Consider the following 17,100-nt stretch of genomic DNA (forward strand, 5'->3'; position numbering starts at 1 on the left):
TCATATTGGGGAGGGAAAAGGTACCGCACTATTGAAGAGAAGATAATTTCTCCTCTCTTCATGGATGGATGAGGCGGATAGATGGATGAGTCACTTAATGGATGCTATAACAGTGTGGGCACTGCACACACCTGTATTGCCGTAGCATCGGGCATGCTCAGCCTGCGCACAAACTGCCCACTCTGTCCTGTGAAGAAACGGTCAGCCCCCGAGCCCCAAGTCCCACTCAACGGCCGGCCCGTATTGTAGAACATAAAAGTGTCACTTCCTGAGGTGGCGGTCAGGCAGGTTTTATAGCAGTATGTTTTGGTTAAAGAGCCATTTCCTCGGACCTCAATGTAGTGTGGCTCCACTTTCAGGTCTCTCCGCATCATCGCAGACTGCTGCTGGACTGTGACCCCGCCAGCAGCGCCCCCACCTCCACCTGCATCTCCACCAGCTGCAGCCCCACCACCATCTCCACCATCTTTGGGTGCCTTCTTCATTGTCGTCTTCTTTTTCTTCTTCGACACACAGCAAGGTGAACAGGAGCAAGCATCTGGCTGGCTGCAGTAGGCATGGCATCGGACGATTGCTAGGACAAAGATGGTAAGCAAGAAAACAAAGGTGGTTGCACTGAGGGCAATGATAAGATACAGGGTTACATGGGAGAATATCATTGTGTCGTGTGGCCTGATAATGCGTTTTGGGTCTGGGGCCACTTTGGGTGGGATCTCCATGACAGCAATGTTGATCGTTGTAGATGTGGAGCGAGGAGGCAAACCATGATCTCGTACATGCACTGTGAGGCTAAAGACAGTAGAATTGTCTTCATTTACTCGCCGTGTTGTGCGGATTTCACCTGTGTACTCGTGCACCTTAAACAAGTCCAGTTCCGGTGGGTGATGGAGGCTGTATAGCAACCAGGCATTTTCTCCAGCATCTAAGTCCCAAGCCAGCACACGTGAAACAAGGACCCCTGCCTCTGAGTTACGCAAAATAGTCTCTGTGGAGAGTGAGCCGTTTGCTGCCGGGCGAACAAACTGAGGACTGTGGTCGTTGGAGTCCATGATGTAAATATAGACAGTTGCCACTCTGCTCAAATGAGGCACACCATTGTCTTGAGCTTTAACCTGGAAATGAAACTCACGCAGCTTCTCAAAGTCAAAGGATCGCAGTGCGTACAACTCACCTGTGGCAGGTTTGACAGAAACATACGATGACACTGAAATACCATGGTTGTTGTCATTTAGGACGGTGTATGTGATGCGAGCGTTCTCGCCGGCATCGGGGTCTGTTGCCTTGATGACACACAGAGGTGCACTAGGCACATTGTTTTCTAAGACATAAACAGTGTATGAAGGCTGTTCAAAACGGGGTGGATTGTCATTTACATCTGCCACTTCAACTCGTATTGTCATTGATGATGAAAGAGGTGGCGTTCCACGATCTGTGGCTGTAACTGTGACATTGTATGATGGTATAGTCTCCCGGTCCAGGAAGGCAGAGGTAACAATGGTGTAATGGTTTCGGAATGATTTGATTTTAAAAGGTAGATTCGGGGTGATGATGTCCAAGCTGACCTGTTTGTTTTGTCCAGAGTCTTTGTCATTTATACTTATTAAAGCCACCACAGTGTCTCCACGAGCATCCTCCCGAACTGGGCTGGACAAAGAGGAGAGCACAATCTCAGGAGGGTTATCATTCACATCCAGCACCTCCACCACAACTTTACAGTGCACTGCTACGGCCCCTTGGCCTCTGTCTGCTGCCTGGATATACATCTCATAGCTGTTGGTTTCTTCAAAGTCCACATTGCTTTTAACTCTAATTTCTCCACTGTCTGTGTCTACAGAAAACACCTGCCTCACTCTATCCGGTGTGTAAGAGCTAAATGAGTAAATCACCTCGCCATTGGTTCCCTCATCTCTATCAGTGGCGTTTAATTTAATTACCAGCGCCCCAACAGGAGAGTTTTCCCGCAGTTTCACTTTGTATACGGAACTGCCGAAGACTGGCGCGTTGTCATTGGTATCCAAAACGCGCACGTTGATTTTAGCTGTGCCTGAGCGCGGAGGAGATCCGCCGTCTGTAGCGGTAAGTAGAAACTGGTGCGACTGCAAAAGTTCACGGTCGAAAGGTTTTTTCAGCACGAGCTCTATGTGTTTTCCGTCAGCAGGTGGTTTGGTTGAATCGAGCGCCAGGTGTTCGTTTGAGGTGAGGCGATAATGGCGCACGGAATTTGAGGCGTCGTCAGAATCCTGCGCGCCCTCAATAGAAAACCGCATGCCTGGCTGTGCGCCCTCGGAGATCTCCAACTGGTACTCGTCTCGGGGGAAAAGCGGCGAGTTGTCATTTGCATCCAGAATCTCAACATCCACGTTGTGCTGTTCGAATGGGTTTTCTAACACCACGTCGAGACTAAGCGTGCAGGTGCCGCTGAATTCACAGAGCGTTTCGCGGTCAATCCGGTCGCTTATAACAAGCTTACCAGTTTTGTGGTTGATGCTGAAGTATCGCCTCGCACTGTCTGAGCTGATTCTGATACGACGAGCCGAAAGCTTTCGCAGATCCAACCCAAGATCCCGAACAAGATCACCAACGACAGTGCCGGTCTCCAGCTCCTCCTGAATGCTGTAGCGAATTTGTGCATTTGTAAGGACACTTAGTAGAACAATGAAGAAACAAAAATAAAGAGGCACGTTCTCTTTTATGGAGCTACATCGCCCTGCAACAGCCATCGCAAGCTGGCAACATCCACAGACGGATTAAAAACCGCTTTCCGCCTTGAGAGCTCCCCGCGCAACAGCTCCAAACCACAGCATCCAAAAAACGGGCGGACTATGTGCAGAATGACCAACGCCTCCGCTGCGCTGCCTTTTTAAACAGATATTTTCCTGCTTCATCCATGTTCTCTCTTTTGTTTGAGCCCCAGCTATTCTTTTCTTCTCTCCTCCCCGCGAGGCTGACTCTTGTTTCCCCTCACAAGTGTGCTGCCTATCGCTCCCTCTCACTCTCCTGTCCCCCTCCCTTACCCTGTGCTGTAAAGGCGGGGGATGGGAGCAACGCGCGCTAACCAGCGAAGCTCATTGCATTTCAGCACCTTCGAACAAAACGTCGACAAGCCTATTAACAGCCAGATGCGCCACGAAGAATAATAATAAAAATAAAAAAAGAAGATGTAAGTAAATTATCGCTTTCTTTCGCTTTTAACAACATTCGTCTTGTTTTCAAAACATTCTTATTTATATCGATTTAAAACTCGGCTGTTTTCAATCACAAAGACAGTGCCACCGCCCTTTTTTCATTGTCTCCTCTTCTCAGCGCACAACTGAGGTGACTAGATGGGATTCTATTCAGAAAATTGCTCACAGTAAATGACACTTCCCCTACATAGGAAACGAAGCCTTATATTTTATCACAACGACATATTTGACTTTTAATGAACATATACATTTGAGTTGCAACGTCTTGACTAGTTTGTTATCGCCTTATCTCAGAAAGTCGTCTAACTTCTCACCGTCTATGCATTAGATACTGCTGACAGCCTTTATAGTTAGCCTTCAGCATTCACTCGCTGGCCACTCACTCGCACTTCCTACTGTCCCCAAAACTGACAGGTTAAATTGTCATCGATTACAAATGGAGCATCTTTGACTGCTGTGCCTCACCCACACATTTCCTTTCACTCTCTCTCTCCCCCTTTTTTGCTTTTATCATGGGGCTCATCCATTCGTTCATTTTTTATGTAGGAAACAGGTGCAGGGATGAACGTTATGATGCAAGCCAGCCCACCAACATAATGACTCTTTCCTACTTTATACCTGTGAACATTAAAAAAATGCACACGTTCATATGCTATATGCAATTTGACATATGTTTCCATTTAATAATCAACAGCAAAGCAAACCAGAAAATAAATTTAACAATACGTACAACAGTGATTCATTCTAAGGTTGCAGCATGAGAAGTGCTGCAAAACAAAGTTGGATTAGAAAATGCTATCATAGAGATACAAGAAAGTATAAAAGAACAAACAAACAAACAAAAAAAACTCTCTTTTTAAAAAAGAAGTATACAGAGTTAGGGTATTGAGAGGATGCTCACGGTTAATATAATTGTTGGAGAAAGTGATTTTGAACCACAGGGCGCTGCTCATTCACTGATAGCAGGCTTCTTAAGTGGACGTAAGGTTTGCAAGAGGGAGTTGAGATAGAGGGCGCAGAACCAGTGGCTGTTTTCTGCCCAAGCAATAAAGTCTTTAATAATATTTATGCATCACTAGTTTAACACAACCAAAACAAATCAAAGATGGAAAAAGCAAACAAAAAAAACACACATTGTTATATGGCTGTGGGTCCAGTTCTGCTGCAAGCCTTATGATGTAAAGCTTCAAACGAATAATGGTACCTCGCAGGACACAATAAATCCCTTTAATCAATCAAGGGCAGGCGGAAGTTCCATCAGACCACCAACAGTACTGACACTGTATCTATTAATGTCCAGTGGGGCTATTAAATTGGAAGCTATAAACTCTGGGCAGTGTATCTCTCTTTCTCTCTCTCTCTCTCTCTCTCTCTCTCTCTCTCTCTCTCTCTCTCTCTCTCTCTCTCTCTCTCTCTCTCTCGTCAGACATTAGCACACATCTCACACATCTGAGCCACCAGCTCACGTTGTCTCCGGGCAGAAGTGACCAGACTATGGATTTTCACTGTGTTTTATGTGACTGTGATTGACTGTTAATGACGACTTGCAACGATGATGACCTGAGCTCATGTAAATTCAGTTAAAAACAGGGATTTGATTAAATTATAATGTATGTTTCATCTAATGTAATAAGCACAACGAGTATAATAGCCTAAGGTGGACCTAAACACCTGCCTACCTATTGAAGCCAAGACTTTAAGGCATGTGACTACACAGAAATAAAACTACCCTAACAGATATAGGTTTCATTTTATTTTGATGGTCCCTTTAAAACATTCTGTTGACTAATGTAAAGTAATGTTGCACCTACATGTCTACTAACTCTCATTATAGACTTAAAATAAATAAATGCACAAAAAAAAAATACAAAACATGAATAATATCTGTCTATGGTAAATTAAACAAAATAATCCTATAAAGTTTTGGAAGTTAGTTAAACCTACATCGACATCAAGTTGATCAACTAAAGTTCCAGATCACTTAATTGTCAACCAAATTGTAGTTAAGGGTAGAGTAGATATTCCGATACTTTTAATAATTATTTTTCTGAAGGTTTAACTTCAGAGTATATTCATTCTGGTATCTATACCTCTATGAAATCTGTTGATCTTGCTAAATATGCTCTGAACAAAACTTATCTGGCTTATAATGCTCTAGTGAAACTAGACATTAAAAAAATCAGCAGTTGTCAACAGATTATCTCTGTACATTAAAAGCTAAATTTAATCATATACCAAAAATCAACATGTGTCGATAAAGTTGAGACCTATTTTATAAAAATGGCTGCTGGTATTGTGGCAGAGCAGATTGCTTCTATTTTTAATTAAAGTTTAACCTCTTATACCATACCAATAATTTGGAAATCATTAAGAATCATTCCACTGTTAAAAGGTGGAGACCCTTCATATCCTAAAAATGATAGTCCTATTTGAATAATTGTTAATTATTGTTAAATTATCAAATAAAATAATTTTTAACTGATAATAATATCCTTATTGATCTACATTGAGTTCCTCAAAGATCCATTTTAGCTCCCCTTTTGTTTTCTATTTTTAGCAACAATTTAGTCAAGTCAAAATTTCTATAGCACATTTAAAAGCAACGTTATGCCAAAGTGCTGTACAACAAAACACATTATATAAAAAAGCATAATAGAAAACATGCATTATATGATTTTTTTAAACAAACACATCAAAATAGAATCAGAGCAAACTGATATCAAAACCTTAAACTGACATTAATCAAATGCCATAGAAATCAAATAAGATTTGAGAACAGACTTAAAACTAGCTAGTGAAGGAGCAAGTCTCACATTTACAGGCAAACTATTCAAAAATTTAGGAGCTGCAGCTGAAAAAGCCTGACCACCCTTGGTTTTACAGCGACAATGTGGGACAGTTAAGAGAAGCTGATTACTACACCTACTGTAAGTGTTCTTTGAGGAGAGTAAGAGTCAGAAGGTCACTGATGTATTTTGGTGCAAGACCAGATAAAGCCTTGTACACAAAGACAGCTATTTTAAAATCAATTCTAAACTTTACAGGGAGCCAATGTAAAGACGCTAAAATCGGAGTAATGCGATCCCTCTTTTTTGTTCCAATAAGGAGCCTCGCTGCAGCATTTTGGACAATTCGCAGATGAGAAATCCTAGTTTGAGGCAGGCCACAGTAAAAGGAATTACAGTAATCCAGGCATGATGTTATGAAAGCATGGATTACAGTCTCCACATCTTTGTAAGGCAAAAACTTTTTCAGTTTAGCAATTGATCTCAGATGGGAGAAGCTGCCCTTTACCAATGTGCTAATTTGTTTCTCAAAGTTGAGTAACGAAATCAAATGTAACCCCAAGATTTCCTACATGGGTTTGAACACTGGCAGAGAGAGACCCTAAATTAAAAACAGACGAAGTCCTAGAGTTTCCTAAAATCAGAATTTCGCTTTTGCTTTCATTTAATTGCAATTTTTTTGCCATCCAACCTTTTATCTCCTCAATACAGTCATAGAGCACATCCAGAGAATCACTGCAGTCAGTTTTTGCTGCAAGATAGAACTGTGTATCGTCAGCATAGCAGTGGTATGAAATCTTATATTTCTTAAAAATGGCACCCAAGGGAAGCATGTAAAGTGAAAAAAGTAGAGGGCCTAAAATGGACCCTTGGGGCACACCGCATGACAAAGGAGCCGACAAAGAAGAAAACTTCCCAATGCTCACTGAGAAGGTTCTGTCTTTGAGATAAGAGGCCAACCACTGCAGAGTGACCCTGAATACCCACCAACTTTTCCAACTGATGTAACAATAGTATCGAAAGCCACACTTAAATCCAACAAAACAAAACCAAAAAATGTGTAGTCATCTTTGTGTGAAACTCTATGTGCTGCCGTCTTGACCAGGTTTCCCTGGAAGAAGAGATTTTGATGTCTCAATGGGATTCTTCTGTCTAAATAAAGGATAAATAAATAAAAGAAAGAAAGACAAGGAGCGAGCAAGTGGGAGAGATAAAATGTATTCTATAGAATTCTATGCAAACTTCAGAAAGCAGACCACAGACAGCTATTCAATTGCTAAAAAATATTCTTTGCACATTCAAATTCAACAAATGTATTCTTTTCTATTTTGCTTAGTAAAGGTGAGCTCTGACTGCACTGCCCTGACATCTAACAGACGCTCCCTGTGGGACACGCACAACAATTTTACGCCCATTTCAAAGAGGGGAAGAAAAGAATTGGCGGTTATCTCGCCAATAATGCACGCAAGCTGATCCAAACACCTGGCCTTTCCTTCGAGTTCTATCTAGCATGTACACACACACACACACACACACACACACACACACACACACAGATTGTCATTTTCTGTGTCTCATTGTGCTGTGATGCATTTGTACAGCATTGACATCTCCCTGTCTTACCTGTTAGAATTGAATCCATCTGCTGTCTTCTGCTAATTGCTTTATGTCTCTCTCAGGGTTTTAGATTAAGTTATCTCTCTTACTTTCTGCTCAAACGGACACCTGTCAGACTAAACAAAAATATACTGTTTTGCTCCTTCTGAAGATGAGTTTTATCCAAACCAGTATCTTAAATATTATGCAATGGCTGAATATTTAAGTTTTTTTTTTTAATTTATTAAAAAATTTTTTATCAACATCTGAAACCATTATTCTGCAATTTGTATCGACCACCCTAAATCGTTTATTCACTTACCCTTTGTCTGTACAATATTATTCTGTACACCTTAACTTCAACCTTATTCCTTAGCTATTCTAGATGCAAGCAGGACATATACACATTATTTACATGCAGTGGCATCGAAAAGTCTGAGCCAATTTTTGTGCTTCAAAAAAAAAAAATATATATATATATATAATTAATATAATGAAATATTAATGGTGGGTCATTATAGCACAGTTATTGCCCCTTTAAAAAGACATCCATTAGACTGGAATGATGGCTGTTATGCAGAACAGAGCTTTGCAGGTTCAGCTTTGAGACTGTCACTCAGTTGTTCAAGGTGAGCCTGAGTAGAAAGGTTTATGAGAGTGTATTCTTCATAATGCATGTGTTGAATTGTCCTCATGTGACTTTTAAGAAATGAGGGTCATTATGGAAGTGTGTGAGTCAGTGTTGTCTGTCTACAAAATGTGTGTGAGTCATTTTTGTGACTTGACTGGGGCTTTCCTCTTCATTGTCACCCTGCCCCGGGCCATAAGTGATGACCTCACTGCATCCATCATTCAAAGTAAAAGATGACATCATCAGAAGACTACCATGTTCTATTCAAAACCATTCATTCATTCAAATTTTAGTTTTACTACTATATGTATACAATTATATATTTTCAATAGATGTTATGTTGTTATATATATATATAACAACATAACATCTATTGAAAATATAACATCTATTGAAAATATATCTATTGAAAAATTCTACAATACAAATGTAGAATTTTATCAAAATATTTAGTAAATATATCCAATATTAATTATTAAGTAAAACATCATTCATATATTCATATATATATATATATATATATATATATATATATATATATATATATATATATATATATATATATATATATATATATATATATATATATATGAATATATGAATGATGTTTTACTTAATAATTAATATTGGATATATTTACTAAATATTTTGATAAAATTCTACATTTGTATTGTAAAACTTAATGTAAAAAACTTTGGATATGTGTACTGACTAAAGCTTTGCAATGGTATAAGCTACACATGAAAATAGCAAGCCATATAATTTGTTAGAAAATACTCATTTAACATATTTACTTAATGCTAAATAAATGTTTTATTAAGAATAAAAATGAATTAAACAATATAGTTAAAAATGTATAAGGTATTCTATAAATAGTATTTTGTAGAAATATAGAATTCTACAAATAAATTTTATAAAATGTTAAATTTTTATTAAACAATTGAATATGTGTTGAATGTATTTGTACAGATGAAAGCATTGCAATATTATAAGCTACACATAAAAATATCAATATTACATATTATAAATTTCAGCTTTTTTCTCTCCAAACTTTTTTTTTCTTTTTTTCCTGACATCACCTTTTACTATTTTATTTCTAGAAGATCTAATTATTAATTATATATAGGCTGTAAGATCAAGAAGAAGAAATGATTCTGGGTGTGTCAGTATTTACTGGATGTTGTCAAATAGAGCATGGGTAAAGTCAGACCCCTATGGGTACAATGAAGAACTGCAGTCATGTATAATCTGTCATGATGAGGCAAAGACAATGGGATATAACAAAGAAAGCCCTTTTTGCGAATTTCATCTCTAAACATCTTTAAGCTCTTATCTTCAATACTTGACATTTACTCGGTTTCCCTTGCAGTATGATCTATTTTAAGGCAACCTATTCTGCCCCCCCCCACTTATTAGCTACCCTTAAATAGTGACTTTTTGTGTGTAGAATAAACTGACACATCCCGACCAATCAAGAAACTATTTTAAATCAAGTGAAAATGTAAAGGCAAGAGTGAGTGAGAAGGCAAAATAAATGTATCCTCTTTCTGTCTTTCTACATCTGTATCCATTACATGTATACTCAAAAAAAAAAAAAAAAGAAGAAAGAAATAAAATATGTAGAAACAATCTACAATTTCCATTGTTAGTAAACTAAACATTAGATTAAATAGAAAAAAAATATTATCTTCTTGTAAAACACACTTCAATAATCAGTTTTATTTGCAACTTAAAATTGTATATATATATATATATACAATTTATATATACAATTTATATATATATATATATATGAAAACTGTAACTGTAATCAAATTAAATAATTTCCAGAACAAATATTTACATTCTTTCTCTAATAATTAAAACTTTCAAGAAATACATAGGCTAGATAAATAAAAAATAAATAAAAAAACTTTAAGACGTTTGGTAATTCAAAATGAATAAAACATCCAGAATTCTCTGTTCTATTCTCTGCAGGCACAGCTAAACGCACCCAAAATACTTTCTGCTTCTGTAAACCAACATGATCCCCGGATCTGTGATCCCAAAGCGTGTGTAATTTCTCCTCCATTACATTTCTCTGTCAGAGAACAGTCCATGATTTTACTAAACACAAAACAGTCAACCTCTGGGACCCTGATAAACCCTGCTGCCTCAGCACTGGCTGCCCTTCAGAAGCCTGATTCTAAAATAGACGCCTGTGGGGTTCAATGCAGACAAGCCTCAGTAGTCCTCTGCACAGACAGAGCTGGAAAGCCTCTACTAAGGATCCCATAAATGCTGTCTATGTGTGTGAAAGAATAAATCAAGTGCCAGATTCTCCTTTATTTTTCTCTTTTCTTTTTGTTTATATATATATATATATATATATATATATATATATATATATATATACACACACACACACATACAGTATCAGAATGAATGCTGAAACATTATAATAAAAGTCAGTTCTTTCAGGGGGAAAAAGTACCAAAAGTCAGAAGCAGCAGTTTTAATCTCTATATTAATCTGTGTATTAATGCATTTTAAAATGATAAATGATGTATACTGGAAAATAAAATAAAAAAAATTTAATGAAAATAACACATTGATTTAAACATGACATTTTTAAGTAAAAATACTGAAATATTGTAAGATGGATTAAACTTTGTATTTACAGTTTTGAAATTAAAAAAAAAAATTCCACTCATTAATAGTTTTGTACATTAACAGCACAAAGTTCATTTAACAGTTGGCTTGCTGGAAGATTTTTGGTTTATTTAGTTGGTTGTTAAAATGGGTGCATCATAAAAAAATAAAAAAATAAATAGCTTCTTGGTTTGCTAACCTTTGCAAAGTTCATTACATAGTGGCTCTTTCAAAGAATTTCGCAAAGACAAACATCCAGGTTTGTCTGTTCTACAATTAAAACAACTTCAAAGGAGAACAAGCTTTTATATATATACACACACACATACATATATATATATATATATATATATATATATATACAGTACAGACCAAAAGTTTGGACATACCTTCTCATTCAAAGAGTTTTCTTTATTTTCATGACTATGAAAATTGTAGATTCACACTGAAGGCATCAAAACTATGAATTAACACATGTGGAATTATATATGGAATTATATACACAACAAAAAAGTGTACAAAAAGTGAAACAACTGAAAATATGTCATATTCTAGGTTCTTCAAAGTAGCCACCTTTTGCTTTGATTAATGTTTTGCACACTCTTGGCATTCTCTTGATGAGCTTCAAGACGTAGTCACCTGAAATGGTCTTCCAACAGTCTTGAAGGAGTTCCCCGAGAGATGCTTAGCACTTGTTGGCCCTTTTGCCTTCTGTCTGCGGTCCAGCTCACCCCTAAACCATCTCGATTGGGTTCAGGTCCGGTGACTGTGGAGGCCAGGTCATCTGGCGCAGCACCCCATCACTCTCCTTCTTGGTCAAATAGCCCTTGATGCCTTCAGTGTGACTCTACAATTTTCATAGTCATGAAAATAAAGAAAACTCTTTGAATGAGAAGGTGTGTCCAAACTTTTGGTCTGTATATATATATATATATATATATATATATATATATATATATATATATATACATACACACATACACACACACATACGCAGTAACAACATCATCATGTTGAGCTTTTACTAAAAACTATTTTCAGGTTTACACCCTGAAAACACCACGATCGCCGCCCATGTTTCATCATCTTATCCTACTCCTTGTCTCTCCCTCACTTTCTTCCTCTCTGTCTCTCAGTGAGCTTCTGACAAATTATGTCATGTTTAATCAGTGGCTAAACTCCCAGCGGCTGCTGTTTCTCCACTCACACTCCCGAAAGTGAATTAATTCAGCGAATCAGCTTTTTATTGTCTCCCTGACACCCTCATTTGTTTGCCTGATGCCACCTGCTTCCCCTTTTATTCCCTCTTTATCATAAACATGCTCTGACTCTGCTGGCTCTCTCTTCTGTTCATTTACCATACCAGCTCACCACACCCTTTCTGCTCACACGGACTCTGCATGCTCTTTCCCGTTTTCTCTCCTCCACTTGCTTTCTCTCTGTCTCTGTCTCACTGTGTGTGTGGGTGTGGCAAAATGCAGCATTGGGTAATTGTAAAGAAACAGAGCTGGTCGCCATGACAACCTGAGGATGAAAGGATAAGATAAGACACTAAGTGCCAAGATTGCAATGTAACATCATTATGGCGTGTGTTTGGATAGGAAGTGAGGAAGACAGAGGAGTAAAGGAAACAAAAGACATATGTTAGTGTTTCTTGTTGCTGTATATATATATATATATATATATATATATATATGTATATATGTATATATGTATATATATATATATATATATATATATATATATATATATATATATATATATATATATATATATATATATATATATATAGGTATATGTATATGTATATGTATATGTATATGTATATGTATATGTATATATATATATATATATATATATAATGGTTTATTTCACTCTTAACTCACAGTAGAACCATAACCTTAACCAAAAGGCTATTATTACATATGTGGCTAAAAGGCTAAATACAATAAATATTCTGTGCTAAGATAATCATGCAATGAAAATTCATTTTTAAATGAAAATGTTCTAATGACATGGTCTTATATTTCACAACAAAATTGTGAAATGTATGGTGAAAAATAAATCTACCTTGCAGCACACGTAATGTTGAATTGAGTTTCTCTTCATTTAAGTAGACCTCTTTGCATTAAGGCACATTACTAAAATGTAAAGCAAATAGCTGAACTGTATCTCAGTAATGCGTTTCTGAAATCAATTTAATGCTTTGTATCCAGAGTCAGTTCAGAACTATATTGAAAACTTTGCTGCTGACACTCTTACTAATATTGCTGGTCAACAAATATCAAATCAGCAACCTCTGCTCACATCAAACTATCACAAACAAACACATATAGACTATAAACAGCATGACTGTGTTTGTGGTTGTTGCTACAGTGACTCTTGTCCTCAGCAGAAATGGAGCACAGGGTGGGCCTTCAATGTGATTGACAGGGATGATGTCAGAACTATGAGCTCAGCGTGCAAATCATGGGCTCCTGCAGCACAGAACGGAAAATTACCGGCCCCTCCCCCACTACATGTCTCCTCTCTCTCCCTCTCTCCGTATTTTCCCCTCTACCTTTTATCCCATCCCATCTCTCCTTCCTCAACACCCCCACTCTCCTCCCTTTCTCTATCCCTCTCCCATCCCCCTCGTTTTCTACCACACAGTCAACATGCATCCGCTTAGAAGGAAAATCTCAGCCAGTGCAGAGACAATAATAGAGCTAAATTCTGCTTTAACATAACAAAACAGAGTAAAGCACAAACTTGCAGGTGTACTGGAAACAGCAGAGGAGATAACATTAAGAGAAATATATATCTAAACCAGACAGTATGATCAGATGTAGAAATCTAATATGTTGATTAGAGACTATTTAAATCATCCTCATGCACTTAACTGATGCAGTCGACTAAAGTGTACAGCAGAGACAAACACAACCAGATCGACCTAAAAGCATAAAGATGATAGAGAGAAAACATTCAACTGGCCATTAACAAATATCAAACCATGCAAGAAATTAAATACAGGTTTAATATGCAAATGACACTGCATATAGGGATATAACATAGCCCTTTTCCAAATTTTAGGCTTTTTAAATTATCTGTATTGCCCCCACCCCTGCTGAGAGGCCTCAGCTGCAGGGAGAGAGAGAGTGTGCTGCTGGACTGCAGTTAAAATTCTAATCTGCAGAACGCTGCTTACAAAGTGAATTTAAAGTGAATTTAGAGCTGGGGTATGTGTTCAATAAGATAGCAATGTAAAATTCAGTAGCAGCATCCTTTTTTGCTAGTTTTTCTTTGCCAAAGATCATTCAAGGAGAACACAGAAATCAGGCATGGCCTCCTTAACCAACATGGAACAGGCAACGATAAATCCACTCCAAATGACAGCCGTCTGACTCATGTTCAGACCTAGAAACGATTTTAGTGATTCCTGCATAATACAAGTGGCGAAAAAAATAATAATAATAAAATAAAATGAAATATGAGAAAAACCCTTGAAACTTATATGTATAGTTTGGCCAAACATAAAATGTGGTATTCCATGGGCACCATAAAAAGTACTGGTCAATTCAGCACATGGTTGCTGGCCAGATTCAAACTATGGTTGAGCTTAGTGTGTTTCAGGACCATGGAGAGTTCTCAGTCTCAGGCAATAAAAAAAGGGCCATGGTTCTGCAGAGGTGTCAGGAACGAAGTACAAGACTTGGAACTATGTAAAAGCACACATAGGACCTGAAGAGAGAAAATGAATATTTCAAATGGACAAATAGAGGCCCATAGAAAGGCTTACCTTTTCTTTATTAGGAAGTGTTTGTGTTCTGGTAAAAGTGTCTCCTCCATTAATACTGATCAGTTCTGCATCTGCAGGCGGAAGTTGCGCAGGGAAAACCACTACGTCACTCTTCAGTGTGTCCGAGCTAAAACACACGTCATACTGCTGAGCAGATTTGGAGTAAGACCAGCTCCCGTCAGGATGAGTGGTGATCATCGGGGTGCTGTACCTGCCCAAACTCCTGTCTGTCCTGTGGCATTTTACAGCCATCAAACTGATGAGACTCAGTAAAAAGATGACGGACACGCACACAATGGCGATCAGCAAATACAGATTTAAATCCGAGAAACTCTCCTCCTTTATTGGCGCATGTCTGAATGTGGTCTTGACGTCACCTGCGCTTTCAACAACCACAACATCGATAGACACAGTCGCTGACAGTGAGGGCTCTCCGTTATCACAAACCAAAATGACCAGCGGGTGAGTTTTCAGGTCATTGTCACTCATTCTCCTCTTAGTCCTGATCTCCCCGCTGCTGGTTCCGACTCGGAACAGATTGTTTCCTTTGGGTTCAGAGATGTGGTAAGACAGCAGCGCATTGTAACCAGAATCTGCATCTACAGCCCTGATCTTGGCCACAAAGTAGCCCGCATCAGCAGAATAGGGAATGTTCTCTGTGTTAACGGAACCGAGCTCGGAATAGGGCGCGAGAATCCCGGGACTGTTGTCATTCTCATCCAGGATAAAAACATTTACTGTCACGTTACTGCTGAGCGGAGGAACACCAGAGTCTGTGGCCTGAACTTTAAACTCAAACGTTTTTATCTCCTCATAGTTAAACGACTGTAAACTGTGTATATCTCCACTATCAGGGTTTATACTTACAACAGAATATGTATTTCCAGATTTATGAAGTGGTAATAATCCATATGTTATTTTGGAATTTTTATCTACATCTGGATCAACCGCTGACATAGTGTAAAGGATTTGGGCTTTGCGGCCATTTTCTTTTACAAAGATATTTATGACAGGATTTGGGAAACGTGGCGGATTGTCATTAACATCAGAGACATACACTGTAAAAACACGAGTGGCAGAAAGAGGTGGGGTCCCTTCATCTGATGCTATGATTGTGACATTATATCGATCTACACGCTCTCTATCCAATGGCCCATCCACTACAAGAGAATAATAATTCTTATACGACGACTGTAATTTAAAAGGAACATCACCTACCACTTGCCCATGCGTATTCCCATTCTTTCCCGCGTCTTTGTCCGATATCGTTATCAAAGCAACCGTTGTTTCTTTTTTAGCATCCTCGCTTACTGTGTTTATTTGCGACGTTAATGATATTTCTGGCTCGTTGTCGTTTATATCTAACACCTCTACTAATATTTTACAGTGAGCGGATCGCGGACTGGAACCTTTGTCTTTAGCCTGAGCATGAATCTCATAAGCATTGTGTTGCTCGAAATCCACAATGCCCTGTACTGAAATCACTCCGGTAGAAGAATCAATTTTAAAAACGCTGTTTGTTTGGTCATCGCTGTCTTGGTGAACTAAAGAATAAATAATTTCACTATTTACACCTTCATCTAAATCAGTGGCACTCAGATTTATAACTAATGTTCCCACTGATGCATTTTCAACAAGACGCACTTTGTAAAGAGCTTTGCCAAACACGGGTGCGTTATCATTCACATCTTGCACATTTATGACTATCTGCATTGTACCTGATTTGGGAGGTTTTCCTCCATCTACAGCAGTCAATGTGAGCTGGATCACAGGCTGTCTTTCTCGATCTAAAGCTTTATGCAGCACTAACTCAGCCGACACACTCTGCTCTCCTCCGCTTTGTACATCCAGGGAGAAGTGCTCGTTTGGACTCAGCTTATAGCTCTTTACCGAGTTCGCTCCAACATCAGGGTCCGATGCTCTCGGCAACTGAAATCGGTCTCCAACAAAGGCATTCTCTGATATGTTAAAGTGTTTAGACCTAACACGAAACGACGGAGCATTGTCATTAATATCTAAAACATTTATCTCAATGCGAAACAGGTTTAACGGATTATTAACAATGGCTTCTAAATTCACTGAACATTGCGGTGAGGCGGGACAAAATGTCTCCCTGTCGATCCTTTCGCTGACGAACAGAATACCAGTTTTCAAATTAACCTCAAAATATTTTCTTCCCAAAACTGCGGTGGTATGAAATCCACGTGATTCCAGTTCTTGAACATTCAAATTAAGATCCTTTGCGATATTTCCAACAAACGTCCCCGTGTTCACCTCTTCTGAAATGGAATATGCGATCTGGGCTGAAGCTATAGACAGCAAGCGCAGCACAACCAGACACACAACGGTCCCGTCAAGAATAATTTCCTGAGCCATTACGCATCTATTTTGTAAACTCCACCAATAACCGCGAAAAAAATATCAATAAAATAGTTTCCATATGTTGGTTATATTGACCTATATGCTATGTTGTTTCGGTGCATACAGTCACAA

General features: G+C 38.3%; 1 protein-coding gene across 11 annotated transcripts in view; it reads right to left on the reverse strand.

Moving 5' to 3' along the window:
- Nucleotides 1–17,100, reverse strand: part of LOC132113959 (protocadherin alpha-C2-like) — a 96,290-nt gene that overhangs the window by 16,476 nt on the left and 62,714 nt on the right. The window contains exon 1 of one of the 11 annotated variants that reach the window (XR_009425230.1): nucleotides 25–3,034. The exons of 7 other annotated variants lie outside the window; for them this stretch is intronic. Coding sequence is in view for 3 of the 4 variants with exons in the window: in XM_059522044.1 (XP_059378027.1) it covers nucleotides 132–2,720 (2,589 nt within the window). In the remaining variant the exon portion in view is untranslated. Of the gene's footprint in view, nucleotides 1–24; nucleotides 3,035–17,100 lie in introns of those variants that run through there. 3 more of the 11 variants (XM_059522044.1, XM_059522051.1, XM_059522046.1) reach the window with 3 other exon arrangements.

This window comes from Carassius carassius, chromosome 33, assembly GCF_963082965.1.
Source record: "Carassius carassius chromosome 33, fCarCar2.1, whole genome shotgun sequence".
NCBI lineage: Eukaryota > Metazoa > Chordata > Actinopteri > Cypriniformes > Cyprinidae > Carassius > Carassius carassius.